This window comes from Chanodichthys erythropterus, chromosome 1, assembly GCF_024489055.1.
Source record: "Chanodichthys erythropterus isolate Z2021 chromosome 1, ASM2448905v1, whole genome shotgun sequence".
NCBI lineage: Eukaryota > Metazoa > Chordata > Actinopteri > Cypriniformes > Xenocyprididae > Chanodichthys > Chanodichthys erythropterus.
In genome coordinates this window covers 34,777,969-34,793,925 of record NC_090221.1, presented here as the reverse complement: position 1 = coordinate 34,793,925, position 15,957 = coordinate 34,777,969, and the positions used below count along the sequence as shown (strand labels likewise).

At 39.5% G+C, this 15,957-nt stretch overlaps 1 protein-coding gene and 1 pseudogene across 3 annotated transcripts in view; both read right to left on the bottom strand.

Annotated features, from left to right (window-relative positions):
• Positions 1-15,957, bottom strand: part of LOC137023409 (protocadherin gamma-A11-like) — a 191,596-nt gene that overhangs the window by 119,882 nt on the left and 55,757 nt on the right. The window contains exon 1 of one of the 3 annotated variants that reach the window (XM_067390748.1): positions 12,856-15,241. The exons of the other annotated variants lie outside the window; for them this stretch is intronic. Coding sequence (XP_067246849.1) covers positions 12,856-15,231 — 2,376 coding nt within the window. The 5' untranslated portion in view covers positions 15,232-15,241. Of the gene's footprint in view, positions 1-12,855; positions 15,242-15,957 lie in introns of those variants that run through there. 3 annotated transcript variants of the gene reach the window in all.
• Positions 1,343-3,766, bottom strand: LOC137023053 (protocadherin beta-15-like; annotated as a pseudogene).

Genomic DNA, 15,957 nt, shown 5'->3' with positions numbered 1-15,957 from the left:
AAATTATAGCAATTCATGCTAAAAATTGATGGAAAGCTGGCAGCCTGCACGTTTCTTACCATGACCACCTTCTTCCATATGGATCAGTTTTCTGATCGCAAGTCTCTGCAAACTATTGAGTAGGCATCAATCAGAGGCCACAATTTTATGATGTAATCATTTAGACTTCTTACAAAGTATTTTACAGTATTTTAAAAATACAAAAATACAAAACACTAAAGTATTTTGATGCAAAATACAAAGCCATTTTCATCAACCCTAGCAAATACAAATTGCAAAATACTATTTTGTATTTGAAATACGTATTTGAAATGCATGTATCATAAATACTGCCTATCCCTGTATACAGGCAAACCAACAATTATTCAGACACCTTGAACATTTCATTCATTAATTCAGTTTATTCACTATAGTTTAAAAAAATGGTAATAAGATCTCAGAAAAAATATGAGAAAAAAAAATAATAATAATCTTAATTATGTCAGATAACACGTAAGCAAAACATGGTCAGGTCAAATTGTCTGAATAATTTTCGGTTTCACAATTTTAACCATTTTTTCACTAGTAGTCCACTGTATGATTTTTTTTTTTTTTTTGGATATAATATGTCACAGTTTACTTTATTTTGCTATCCTCACTTATATAGATGAACTATAGTGTCCTGCACCCACTAGTAAATATATATAAAAAATATCAAAAAATGTCTGAATAATTTTTGGTTTGACTGTATATAAATTATATATACAGCTATGGAAAAAATTAAGAGACCACTCTCTTAATTTTTTCCATAGCTGTATATATATATATATATATATATATATATATATATATATATATATATATATATATATATATATATATATATATATAATATATATATATATATATAGAGGGCCAAAAATTGGTTTGGTTTTTGCAATATTGAGAATGAACATAAAATTGTATCATAAGAAATTCTCAAATTGCTTCTTAATTAAAATTCCCATCTGGAAATGTATTTAAAAAGTCACTATTTAGAATTTTATGTAAACTTCTAATAGTAGTCAAATGGATAGGTATGAGGAAATGTACTGATGTCAGATGATCTGGTTAAATCAGTTTCATAGGATGTAACCTTAACACAAAACAATAAGAGAAAAAACAAGAAAAGAAGAAATCCATATGAATGGTTGCCAGGGTGAAAAAAGTAGTAGTTTACAGATCGTTCTGATTAGCAAGATTTGATGAGACTACTGTCCAAAAATCTACTTTTGCAATGCCATTAAACAAAACAAATATTTAAAAGTAAGAGTAAATGAAATTTCATGGTGATAGCTCACATTAAGAAAATGTGGAACCAATTTCATACCTTATTTTCAGAGGTACTTTCCTGCATAGCCTCTGCATCAAGTCCTTCAAGATCATCCACAGCAGACTGAGTCTTTTTCAGAGTCAGGTCAGCAGTCAGTGTGCCCTCATTATAAGATCTGACGAACTTGAAGTCACTAGTGCGCGAGCCCGTGGTCAGGTACGCGTCATAATTGTAAGTGCTGCGGAGAGTTCCCGCGCCCTCCACCTCTGCGTAATTTGGAGGGAGATACGCGCTGGGAATGGCTACAGCTCCATCAAACAACAGTCTGGGCTTTCTCCTGCGACAAAACCTCACGGCCAGGATGATGATGATGAAGGTCAGGAAGAAAGTGGAAACGGACACCAGCGCGATGATCAGATAAAACGTCAGTTTGGAGCTGCTCTCGTCATGAGACATGTCTTTCAGTTCTGGAACTTCAGCCAAGTTATCTGATATGAGTAAATACAACGCGCACGTGGCTGAGAGAGAGGGCTGTCCGTTATCTCTCACGGACACAATAAGGTTCTGTTTCATGCTGTCAGATTCAGAAATGTCCCGCTGCGTCCTGATCTCCCCGCTGTGGACACCGATAGTGAAAAGTCCCGGATCAGTGGCTTTAATAATGTGATACGAGAGCCACGCGTTCTGGCCAGAATCCGCGTCCACGGAGATCACCTTGGAGACCAGAGAGCCCGCCTGAGCAGCTTTGGGCACCATCTCGGTCATGAAGGAGTTTCCCTCCGGAGAGGGGTATAATATCTGAGGGGAGTTGTCATTCTCATCCGATATGAAGACACTCACGCTCACGTTACTGCTCAGAGGAGGAGAACCGTTGTCTCTGGCTAACACGAGCACTTTGAAACTCTTCAGCTGTTCGTAATCAAACGATCTCACGGCATGAATGACCCCGGTGTCTCCGTTAATGGATAGAAAGGAGGACACCGGTGCGCCATTGACATCAGAGGACAACAGAGAATAAACTACAGTGCCATTCTGTCTCCAGTCCGGGTCTGTAGCTGATACTGAACAAATAGAGGAGCCCGGTTTGTTATTTTCTTGCACATGAGCTCTGTAATTGTGCTCCTGAAATACAGGTGGATTATCATTGACGTCAGCTACAGTCAAGTGAAGATTCTTAGTGGAAGATAAAGGCGGAGAGCCCTCATCAGTAGCAGTGATTGTAAGATTATAATCAGAGAGCAGCTCGCGGTCTAATTCACCTGTGGTCACCAGAGAATAGTAATTTTTGATCGAAGGAACGAGTTTAAATGGGACGTTCTGCTGAATGGAGCAGCGCACCTGTCCGTTATTCTCAGAGTCTCTGTCCTGAACATTAATGATGCCAACCTCTGTACCGGGGAACGCGTTCTCAGGAATTGGGCCATTAAGTGATTTTACTATTATTATAGGGGCGTTATCATTAATGTCACTTACACTGATTATAACATTTGAATAAGATGTTAGACCTGAACCATCTTTAGCTATTATTCACAGACTAAATGTGGCTTCTTCCTCAAAATCTATTGGACCTCTTATGCTAATGACACCTGTCTTCCGATCAAGGTGAAACAAATGTTTATAGTCTTCCATAACATGACCAAACTCATATGTCACTTCTCCATTTTGTCCCTCGTCAGCATCAGTAGCGCTCACTGTCAGCACTACAGTATCTACAGGAGAATTTTCAGGCAGACTGACTTTATAGACGGCCTGACTAAAGACTGGAGCATTATCATTAGCATCCAGCACAGTGACGTGTATGGCTACAGTACCTGATCTCGGTGGAGTCCCGCCGTCTACCGCAGTGAGAATTAATGTCACCTCTTTCTGCTGCTCACGATCCAACTCTTTATTTAAAATGATTTCGGCGTACTTTTCTCCAAGAGTGTTACTTTGCACTGACAAAACAAAATATTCATTATTTTGAATAGAATAGCTTTGTACAGAATTTTGCCCAATATCTGCATCGTTTGCTTCTTCAAGCAAGAAGCGCTTGCCTTTAACGGCGGATTCCCTTATCTCCAGAGTAATTACATCTTTACCGAAATAAGGACTGTTGTCGTTAACATCTTGAACCCGAAGACTGATAGCATGTAATTCTAAAGGATTCTCCAGCACCAGCTCTTGCTTTAAAACACACGAATCTTTCTTTCCACAAAGTCCCTCTCTGTCGATTCTCTCCGCTACGGTCAGTTCTCCAGTATTCAGATTAATGTCACAGTATCGTTTTCTGTTATCTTCAGTATCAATACGAGCCTTACGAGATGACAGTCTGTTCACATCGAGTCCGAGATCCTTTGCTATATTTCCAATCACAGATCCGCGTTTCATCTCCTCCGGGAAAGAATAGCTCACGTCTCCATAAGCGGTGTGCGCCATAAAAAAGATGGAGAAGAAAAGACATAGTGTCGTCGCCAACAGTCCTTTATGCATCATGTTCGGTTGTGGACCAAATGTAGACTACTCGATATAAGATGACAAGCAAATAAAGAATATATCAGTTTGAACACCAGCTCATATTCAGCTGTTCTAAGAAAGACTAAAGAAAACCACCGTACAGACACCGGACATTCGGAGATAAAGAAAATAGCAACGCAAATGGGTGGAGATAAAGAAAAGAAAGTGGATGCACAGGTCAACAGCGACACCATGAGGACCAAATGAGATGTTAATCCATACATAGATGTATAAACTTAGCAAAACATATTTCTAACACGCCATAAAATCAAAACTGTTTCTTTAATCTTGAAATTAAAATAAAAAAACTGAGTGTTTTCAAACAGTCATTACACGATTAGAGAATTCTGTGATCAAGTGAGCGTTATATTATTGTTACACACTGAAACACAACACAAAACCGCTGAACGACCTAAACAATCTTTTTCACAAGGCTGCATACACTACAGTACAAGCCACAACACATCAGCACCACGGACAGCGCCAAAGGAAGTCAAGCTTGTAATGGTCGGAGGTTTGTAAAATTACAGCTTTGTTTTCAAGCTCATTGTGAAATCGATCATAACAAATTGGCAAACACGAATTGCCACCATAATGGACATTCCCTTTCACCCTAAAACACAACACATAGCAAGGCAAACTTCAAATAATGTGGAAAACACCTGTGAACATATCAAAACGGAAAATTTCCTTCATTTCCCCACAGTATAAGGGGTTCTATTTTTCACGGATTTGTAGATGTTACACCAAAAAAGTTTTTTTTTATTTTTGATTTTTTTTGATTTTTTATTTGAGAACAATAATAATAATAATAATAATAATAATAAACATTATTTTTATAAAGCACCTTTAAAAGCAGCTTCTCAAAGCGGTGTACACAATACACTGCGTTCCAAATTATTATGCAATTGACATATCAGTAAGATTTCTGTAGAACAGACATTCAGATTTTAGTTTTTCTAAGAAAATGTTTTTTGTTTATTTATCCATGTCTTTTTAGATAACTGGTATCAATCTCAGAAAAAAATAATTTGCCAGATCTGTGGAAACTCTACTTACAGGTTGTTCCACATTAAGCAAGTCAGAGTTCTCATGCAATATGTGGAGGAAGAAAGATCTTTCTGAAGAGGAAAAGCATGAAATGGTGCAATTTTGTGCAAAAAGCATGAAAACTTACTGATTTGTCTCTTACATAATAATTTGGAACAGTGTATTAACAATACAGTTAATAAAAGTAAAAATAATGAAAAATAAATAATACTACTACTAATAATAATAAACATCAGCAAGCAAATGAACTTTAAAAGTTTCATATGTCTTAATATCCCTATAAGTTCAAGAGGCAGAAAAGCACAGAAAGAGAAAGCACTGAGATGGGAAAAATATCTTTTAACAGTACTCTGAACAAAAGAATCAAATGAAAGATTAGCATCAAAAATAACTCCAAGGTTCCTCACTTTACTTTGGGTTTCCAAAACAGAGCCATCAAAAGTCAAAGACAGAGAACCAGCTTTGGAATCTGATGATGGGAACCAATGAGCACATCTCGGTTTTTACCACTATTCAGACACAGGAAATTATTACTCATCCCTGTTTTTATCTCAGTAATACAGTCGGAAAGAAAAGCAGCGTCAGGGTGCTAATCAGGTTTAGAATGTATATAAATCTGCGTATCGTGAGCATACAAGTGATAATGGAGGCCAAGCGATCTCTAGAGGTGGCCAAGCGGTGACAGATAAATGGATAAATGTTAGAAAGTAAAGGGCCCAAGACTGACCCCTGAGGAACACCAGTGAAAACAGAGCTAATCTCAGACCTACGACCACCCTTAGGAATGAAATAGGAATGGTCAGTGAAATAGGATCTAAACCACTTCAAAACTGTCCCTAACACATCAAACACTCTTTTAAGACGTGAGTAATAGATTGTGATAAACAGTATCAAAAGCAGCTCTTAGATAGAGAAGGATGAGAATGGATGTTGCACCAGAGTCAGGAGCCATCAGCAAATCATTGGTGACTTTAACCAAAGCGGTCTCAGTACTATGAAATTTGTAGAAATTAAGAAAAGAGTTACATAGCTGCTGTGAAACAGGCCTAGTAGTAAAAGTATTTACCTGAAGCAGTCTATTCATAGTTTGAAACAAATGTCTTGGGTTTTCTTGATTGTTTTCAATAGTCTAAGAGAAATATGGTCTTTCAGTCTCAATAAATGTTCTATAGTCACCCAGAAGATCCTTCCAAGCTAGATAATACACATTCAAGCAAGTGAGATGCAATTTATGCTACATTTTCCAACAGGCAGGCTTCTTAGTGTGCAGAATGTCATTATACCATGGAGCAGAGCGAACAAAAGTAATCTTGTGTGACCTCAGAGGAGCAAAAGAGTCTGTTAGCAGAACTTCTGGAATGTTACAGATCGAATGGTAGGCACACATGAATGATGTAGTTCCAAATCAAAGAAGACAGCTGAGTGGTCTGACAGACCAATGTCAACAGATGTTAACTGTGATATATATAAATGAGCTGTTTGCAGGGGCGTAGTTTGTGGGGGGGATGAGGGGAGGTAACCCCCCCCCCAATATTCAAATCCATCAGTTACAACCCCCCAATACAATACAACCATACCAATGTTCAACCCCCCCAAAGTTGAAACCAAATCTACGCCCTTGGCCATTTGTAATCACAAGTTCCAGAGTATGACCTTTTCGGGACAGTTACCAATTGTGAGAGAAAACAGTCAAGTAGCAAAAAATGTGCCTTAGCTGTCATAATCACTTTGGTCCATGAATAAATAAATCCCTCACAATAACAATTCTGTGGAACTTCAGGGTCAACACTTACTGATAATCAGCAAATTCTGACATAAACACTGCATGCGACTTAGTGTTAGGTGGTTTGTAGACTGTAACAATGATTGTAGATGTAGAAGCAGAAATACTCAACACCAAACATTCAAATGATGAAAACTGAGGATCAAGAACTGCAAGTTGTAAACCACGATAATGCTGCTGCTTCTGCTAGATCTAAAATCCCAAAACCTGGAATCTGGTTAAGCATCATTTTCTTATTGCCAGAAGTCAGTTAAAAACAGTAAGTCCAAGTACTCTGAGAACTCAAATATAACAGACACTGCTACATTTACTTATATTTTAGAACTTTGATTTATACATGCTTAAATTATACAGAAATACATCCTAATATTTTCAATTTCGTGCTTGAATGAAATTATTCATATAAAATGTTCTAAATTGTTTCTGCAAAATTAACCACAAAATCCTTTTTGAGGCAAAAAAAAAAAAAAAAAAAAAAACATACCTGTGAAACAATCTCTATTCCCTCGGCAATACCATTAAGATCATCGGAGTACTGGGTCTTTTTCAGAGTCATGTCAGGAGTCAGCGTGCCCTCATTATAAGATCTGACGAACTTGAAGTCACTAGTGCGCGAGCCCGTGGTCAGGTACGCGTCATAATTGTAAGTGCTGCGGAGAGTTCCCGCGCCCTCCACCTCTGCGTAATTTGGAGGGAGATACGCGCTGGGAATGGCTACAGCTCCATCAAACAACAGTCTGGGCTTTCTCCTGCGACAAAACCTCACGGCCAGGATGATGATGATGAAGGTCAGGAAGAAAGTGGAAACGGACACCAGCGCGATGATCAAATAAAACGTCAGTTTGGAGCTGCTCTCGTCATGAGACATGTCTTTCAGTTCTGGAACTTCAGCCAAGTTATCTGATATGAGTAAATACAACGCGCACGTGGCTGAGAGAGAGGGCTGTCCGTTATCTCTCACGGACACAATAAGGTTCTGTTTCATGCTGTCAGATTCAGAAATGTCCCGCTGCGTCCTGATCTCCCCGCTGTGGACACCGATAGTGAAAAGTCCCGGATCAGTGGCTTTAATAATGTGATACGAGAGCCACGCGTTCTGGCCAGAATCCGCGTCCACGGAGATCACCTTGGAGACCAGGGAGCCCGCCTGAGCAGCTTTGGGCACCATCTCGGTCATGAAGGAGTTTCCCTCCGGAGAGGGGTATAATATCTGAGGGGAGTTGTCATTCTCATCCGATATGAAGACACTCACGCTCACGTTACTGCTCAGAGGAGGAGAACCGTTGTCTCTGGCTAACACGAGCACTTTGAAACTCTTCAGCTGTTCGTAATCAAACGATCTCACGGCATGAATGACCCCGGTGTCTCCGTTAATGGATAGAAAGGAGGACACCGGTGCGCCATTGACATCAGAGGACAACAGAGAATAAACTACAGTGCCATTCTGTCTCCAGTCCGGGTCTGTAGCTGATACTGAACAAATAGAGGAGCCCGGTTTGTTATTTTCTTGCACATGAGCTCTGTAATTGTGCTCCTGAAATACAGGTGGATTATCATTGACGTCAGCTACAGTCAAGTGAAGATTCTTAGTGGAAGATAAAGGCGGAGAGCCCTCATCAGTAGCAGTGATTGTAAGATTATAATCAGAGAGCAGCTCGCGGTCTAATTCACCTGTGGTCACCAGAGAATAGTAATTTTTGATCGAAGGAACGAGTTTAAATGGGACGTTCTGCTGAATGGAGCAGCGCACCTGTCCGTTATTCTCAGAGTCTCTGTCCTGAACATTAATGATGCCAACCTCTGTACCGGGGAACGCGTTCTCGGGAACGGGACTATTTAGAGATTTAATTACTATAATGGGGGAATTATCGTTAATGTCAGATATATCAATAACAACTGTTGCATATGATACCATCCCAAGTCCGTCGGTGGCTTGAATTGGTAGCTCAAAAGAGGACTCGTCCTCATAGTCAAGAGACCCTATTAAAGTTATTATTCCATTATTTTGATCGAGAGAAAACACTGTTAATCCATTTTCTGAAATATGCCCAAATTCATATGTCACTTCTCCATTTTGTCCCTCGTCAGCATCAGTAGCGCTCACTGTCAGCACTACAGTATCTAGAGGAGAATTTTCAGGCAGACTGACTTTATAGACGGCCTGACTAAAGACTGGAGCATTATCATTAGCATCCAGCACAGTGACGTGTATGGCTACAGTACCTGATCTCGGTGGAGTCCCGCCGTCTACCGCAGTGAGAATTAATGTCACCTCTTTCTGCTGCTCACGATCCAATTGTTTTTGTAGTACTAACTCGCCGTAAAATTTCCCAGTTGTTTTTGCAGTAACAGCCAAATCAAAATATTCATTTCGCGCTAAATTGTAATTTTGAACCGAATTAGTTCCTATGTCCGCATCATGGGCCTCCTCCAATACAAAACGAGCACCTTTTACAGCCGATTCGCTGATCTCCAGTTTTATCAGTTCCTTTTTAAACAGAGGAGAATTGTCATTTATATCTTTAACATTAATGTTGATAAGATGAGATTCAAGAGGATTTTCCAAAACAAGCTCCTGTTTAATAACACATGAAGCTTTCTTTCCACAAATCTCCTCTCTGTCGATTCTCTCCGCTACGGTCAGTTCTCCAGTATTCAGATTAATGTCACAGTATCGTTTTCTGTTACCTTCAGTATCAATGCGAGCCTTACGAGATGACAGTCTGTTCACATCGAGTCCGAGATCCTTTGCTATATTTCCAATCACAGATCCGCGTTTCATCTCCTCCGGGAAAGAATAGCTCACGTCTCCATAAGCGGTGTGCGCCATCAGCACGAAGAACAAAAGACCAAACATCTCGACAGCAGAGCAGAACGTTTGAAATGCTTCAGAAATTAAGCAGAACTAAAATCCACCAATACAACACTTAACGTACAAAGAAAACACAAATATAAAACTCAATGCAGAATAATAGCCAGAAGGACAATATTAGCAGTAAGCAGTCTCCGTCGACGATTTTCTATAACGAGACGAGCTTGAAACTGTGTATGACATCAGAATCAGGGTGGAGAGATGTGTACTGAACACACACATGGTTTTGCAGGTGAACAGCGACACTGTGAGTTAAAAAAAAGAAACTACATAATAGCAATTTCAATGACAGTATAAAGTGTCAGTTGCATAGTTACTTGGCAGAACAAGAGTTTCTGATGAGTGGAAGATAAACACCACCACAAAACATGGGCGCGATAGAGAGCTAGTGGCTACATTAGAGCAAAGAAAACCAACACCAAGAGTAACTGACAGTGCAGCACCATGGACAGCAAAGTGAAAATAAACTGTCATTTCTAACCTGACTAAAAGAGTGTTTAAAAAGTTACTTACATACGAAATTGCTTTTACAAGCCAATTTCACATAACAAAGACAAGATAAAATTGCTAAACTACTCTAAGAAATAATATTTCTGTCACATTACAAAATTCAGAATCCATGTACAGATATACGGATGTCACAGTAAAAGTTATGAGTTTAAAATAATGATTAGCCAACAGAACATGATACATATCAGATTCCTTTCTTAAAAAATAAATATATATATATATATATATATATATATATATATATATATATATATATATATATATATATATATATATATATATATATATATATATATATGTATAAGTTTTCTTTGCTTTTTCTTTGCTTTTTTCATTCTATTTTTCAGTAGCTAAGATATATACTATTGATTGACCCTTTTAGTTGTTTACAAATTGTCTGACTACTACCTCTATCTGCTATGAAGTAGCTTTTGTAGTCTATATGTCAAAAAAATCAACTACTATACTATCTCTAGTTAATATTGTACATTGAAAGAGTTTAAAGATATTGGATATATACAGCTATGGAAAAAATTAAGAGACCACTCCAAGTTCAGAAATCAATGTTAAGTGGTCTCTTAATTTTTTCCATAGCTGTATACATCCAATATCTTTAAACTCTTTCAATGTACAATATTAATTAGAGATAGTATAGTAGTTGATTTTTTTTGACATATAGACTACAAAAGCTACTTCATAGCAGATAGAGGTAGTAGTCAGACAATTTGTAAACAACTAAAAGGGTCAATCAATAGTATATATCTTAGCTACTGAAAAATAGAATGAAAAAAAAAAAATCAATACGTGAACACAACTACTCATGGCACAGTATTTATGGCTTAAAAAAAAACATTGTTCATGCATAAACTCTCATAGGGCTGACATTATTGCCAAAAGTTTTGGGACGCCTGCCTTTACGTGCACATGAACTTTAATGACATCCCATTCTTAATCCGTAGGGTTTAATATGTAGTTGGTCCACCCTTTGCAGCTATAACAGCCTCAACTCTTCTGGGAAGGCTTTCCACAAGGTTTAGGAGTGTGTTTATGGGACTTTTTGACCATTCTTCTAGAAGAGCATTTGTGAGGTCAGGCAGTGATGGTGGCGAGAAGGCCTGGCTCGCAGTCTGCACTCTAATTCATCCCAAAGGTGATCTATCGGGTTGAGGTCAGGGCTCTGTGCAGGCCAGTCAAGTTCCTCCATACCAAACTCCCTCTTTATGGACTTTGCTTTCTGCACTGATGTGCAGTCATGTTGGAACAGGAAGGGGCCATCCCCAAACTGTTCCCACAAACTTGGGAGCATGAAATTGTCCAAAATGTCTTGGTATGCTGAAGCATTAAGCGTTCCTTTCACTGGAACTAAGGGGCCAAGCCCAACCCCTGAAAAATAACCCCACAAATGCCCCCTCCACCAAACTTTACACTTGGCACAATGCAGTCAGGCAAGTATCATTCTCCTGGCAACCGCCAAACCCAGACTCATCCATCGCATTTCCAGACAGAGAAGCGTGATTTGTCACTCCAGAGAACATGCCTCCACTGCTCTAGTGTCCAGTGACGGAGTGCTTTACACCACTGCATCCGACACTTTGCATTGCACTTGGTGATGTAAGGCTTGGATGCAGCTGCTCGGTTATGGAGACCAATTTAATGAAGCTCTCTACGCACTGTTCTTGAGCTAATCTGAAAACCACATGAAGTTTGGAAGTCTGTAGCTATTGACTCTGCAGAAAGTTGGCAACTTCTGCGCACTGTGTGCCTCAGCATGCGCTGACCCCGCTCTGTGATTTCATGTAGCCTACCACTTCATGGCTGAGTTGCTGTTGTTCCCAATTGCTTCCACTTTGTTATGATACCACTAAAAGTAGACCGTGGAATATTTAGTAGTGAGGAAATTTCACAAATGGACTTATTGCACAGGTGGCAACCTATCACAGTGACCATGAAGTGATCGGAACACCTGAATTCAATGATTTGGAGGGGTGTCTCAATACTTTTGGCAATATAGTGTAATATAAGAGCAAATCCTCAAAAGCAAGAGACACTGCCAGTTCAGCACCATGGACAGTAAACAGAAATATGCCATTCCTACTAAATGTACTATTAGGGACCATTAAATAAATAATAATAATAATAATAATAAAAAAAAAAAAAATTTAAAGACCTTTATACAATTTTTTTCCACATAACAGACAACTATGGGAATGCAAAATGGTAAATAAAAAAATGTAGAAAACATTATTGATGATCCACATTGTGTGGGATCATATTACATGCGTTTTCAGGGCAAATAAATAAATAAATAAAATAATAATTCCTAACACAATCTCCTGGCAGTGTGTATCTACAGCAGAAGTTCATGTTTCATGTGGCCTGCTCTTTAATGGAAAAGTCATATTTTACGTGCATCTGGTATGCAAAATTTACCTGTTGTCTTTAATTTGTTGTCTAGCAACACAACCAATTTCCATGTAATAGATCATTACCGTTTCTGAAATTATGTTTAATAAAAACCACAGTAAATAACTGATTATATTAAAGGACTATGTGCCTCAATTATCAGATTCAACAGTAATTTGCATGAATTGGCCTGCTTGTCCATTCAATAAAAATTATTAAAACGTTATGGGTTTCTTGTGTGTGATGTATCATAGAATACTTGCTTAAACAGAACCACGTGTAAATGAATGAATTAATTAATGAAGATTTTTAAGCTACTTTTCAGACCTAAAGCTGATCGTCAAAAATGTTCATATCTACAAAAAGCACTTGAATGAGTCACGTAATCTTTCAGCAAAAGAACTCTTTGCCTATGAATACTTTGTATATATATGACTTTGTTGGTCCTACCTGAAACGAGTCGCTCATTTCTGCATCAAGCCCTTCAAGATCATCCACAGCAGACTGAGTCTTTTTCAGAGTCAGGTCAGCAGTCAGTGTGCCCTCATTATAAGATCTGACGAACTTGAAGTCACTAGTGCGCGAGCCCGTGGTCAGGTACGCGTCATAATTGTAAGTGCTGCGGAGAGTTCCCGCGCCCTCCACCTCTGCGTAATTTGGAGGGAGATACGCGCTGGGAATGGCTACAGCTCCATCAAACAACAGTCTGGGCTTTCTCCTGCGACAAAACCTCACGGCCAGGATGATGATGATGAAGGTCAGGAAGAAAGTGGAAACGGACACCAGCGCGATGATCAGATAAAACGTCAGTTTGGAGCTGCTCTCGTCATGAGACATGTCTTTCAGTTCTGGAACTTCAGCCAAGTTATCTGATATGAGTAAATACAACGCGCACGTGGCTGAGAGAGAGGGCTGTCCGTTATCTCTCACGGACACAATAAGGTTCTGTTTCATGCTGTCAGATTCAGAAATGTCCCGCTGCGTCCTGATCTCCCCGCTGTGGACACCGATAGTGAAAAGTCCCGGATCAGTGGCTTTAATAATGTGATACGAGAGCCACGCGTTCTGGCCAGAATCCGCGTCCACGGAGATCACCTTGGAGACCAGAGAGCCCGCCTGAGCAGCTTTGGGCACCATCTCGGTCATGAAGGAGTTTCCCTCCGGAGAGGGGTATAATATCTGAGGGGAGTTGTCATTCTCATCCGATATGAAGACACTCACGCTCACGTTACTGCTCAGAGGAGGAGAACCGTTGTCTCTGGCTAACACGAGCACTTTGAAACTCTTCAGCTGTTCGTAATCAAACGACCTCACGGCATGAATGACCCCGGTGTCTCCGTTAATGGATAGAAAGGAGGACACCGGTGCGCCATTGACATCAGAGGACAACAGAGAATAAACTACAGTGCCATTCTGTCTCCAGTCCGGGTCTGTAGCTGATACTGAACAAATAGAGGAGCCCGGTTTGTTATTTTCTTGCACATGAGCTCTGTAATTGTGCTCCTGAAATACAGGTGGATTATCATTGACGTCAGCTACAGTCAAGTGAAGATTCTTAGTGGAAGATAAAGGCGGAGAGCCCTCATCAGTAGCAGTGATTGTAAGATTATAATCAGAGAGCAGCTCGCGGTCTAATTCACCTGTGGTCACCAGAGAATAGTAATTTTTGATCGAAGGAACGAGTTTAAATGGGACGTTCTGCTGAATGGAGCAGCGCACCTGTCCGTTATTCTCAGAGTCTCTGTCCTGAACATTAATGATGCCAACCTCTGTACCGGGGAACGCGTTCTCAGGAACGGGACTGTTCAATGACTTAATCACTATAATGGGGGCATTGTCATTAACATCTGTAATTTCTATGATTACTTTAGTGTCAGAAGAAAGACCAGAACCATCCTTTCCCTCAATAAGCATTTCATATCTTAATGCCACCTCAAAATCAATGGGGCCTTTAACTTTAATCTCCCCATTCTTTTGATCTAGAGCAAATAGTACGTTTGCAGTTCTCGAAATACGACTGAACTCGTACATCACTTCTCCATTTTGTCCCTCATCAGCATCAGTAGCGCTCACTGTCAGCACTACAGTATCTACAGGAGAATTTTCAGGCAGACTGACTTTATAGACGGCCTGACTAAAGACTGGAGCATTATCATTAGCATCCAGCACAGTGACGTGTATGGCTACAGTACCTGATCTCGGTGGAGTCCCGCCGTCTACCGCAGTGAGAATTAATGTCACCTCTTTCTGCTGCTCACGATCTAACTCTTTGTCTAAAACTAACTCAACATTTTTGCCACCATCCGCCTTTGTATTAACAGACAAAAGAAAATGGTTATTCTTTTCAATCGAATAGCTTTGTACTGCGTTCTTTCCTATGTCAGCATCATGAGCCTCATTCACGCGGAACCGAGCGCCTTTCACAGCATTCTCACTTATCTCAAGCTTTATCGTATCTTTAGGAAATGTTGGCGTGTTATCATTGATATCTTGTATTTGTACAGTGACACGATGTATCTCCAGCGGGTGTTCTAGAACTAATTCGAAATTGAGAGCACATGAAAGCCCCTCATTACAGATCTCCTCTCTGTCGATTCTCTCCGCTACGGTCAGTTCTCCAGTATTCAGATTAATGTCACAGTATCGTTTTCTGTTACCTTCAGTATCAATGCGAGCCTTACGAGATGACAGTCTGTTCACATCGAGCCCGAGATCCTTTGCTATATTTCCAATCACAGATCCGCGTTTCATCTCCTCCGGGAAAGAATAGCTCACGTCTCCATAAGCGGTGTGCGCCATCAGCACGAAGAACAAAAGACCAAACATCTGATAATTAACCCAGAAGCTTTGTAAATCCATTTGGAAATATGCGTTAGACACAAGATGAAATAGAAAACGTAAATCTGAAGATTAAACCCACAGCAATACACAGAATACTCGAGGAGCCGTAAGCGTCGATGATTTTCCATAAAAACGAGCTAGAAGCACTGCTAATGACATCACCAACAGGGTGGAGACAAGAAACGTTTTAGTCAATGATATTACAGGTGAACAGCGACTCTAAGTGTTCAAACGAAAAAGTGCATAACATGTGGTGCTCTAGAGTCAGATTAATTACGGGACTGCATGACTGAAAAGCAGCTATACACAACAAACTACCTCCCAATAGTAAGGGCCATTTTATATTTAACTAAGAAAACCATTTTACGGCATTCCTATAAAATCCACTTCATACAGTCATACCTTATAAGAGAAAAACAACTAAAAAAGCGATACACACACTACTTGAGCAGCACCATGGACAGCAACATGAAAAATAACTCAATTTCTTAGGCAATTAACAACACACAGGTGTTTTACATGTTTGTGCAATAAAGTCTACGTAAATGAAGCAGCTAAAAATAATTGCTCATTATGGACACAAGATGAAAGAAATTAAAAAAGAATAATTTATCATAAATATTAATATTTACAGATTTTACAATAGTTACTGTGAAAATAGAAAGAACCACATAATTTACATGCACACTCAAATTAACATGAAGAGTTTAA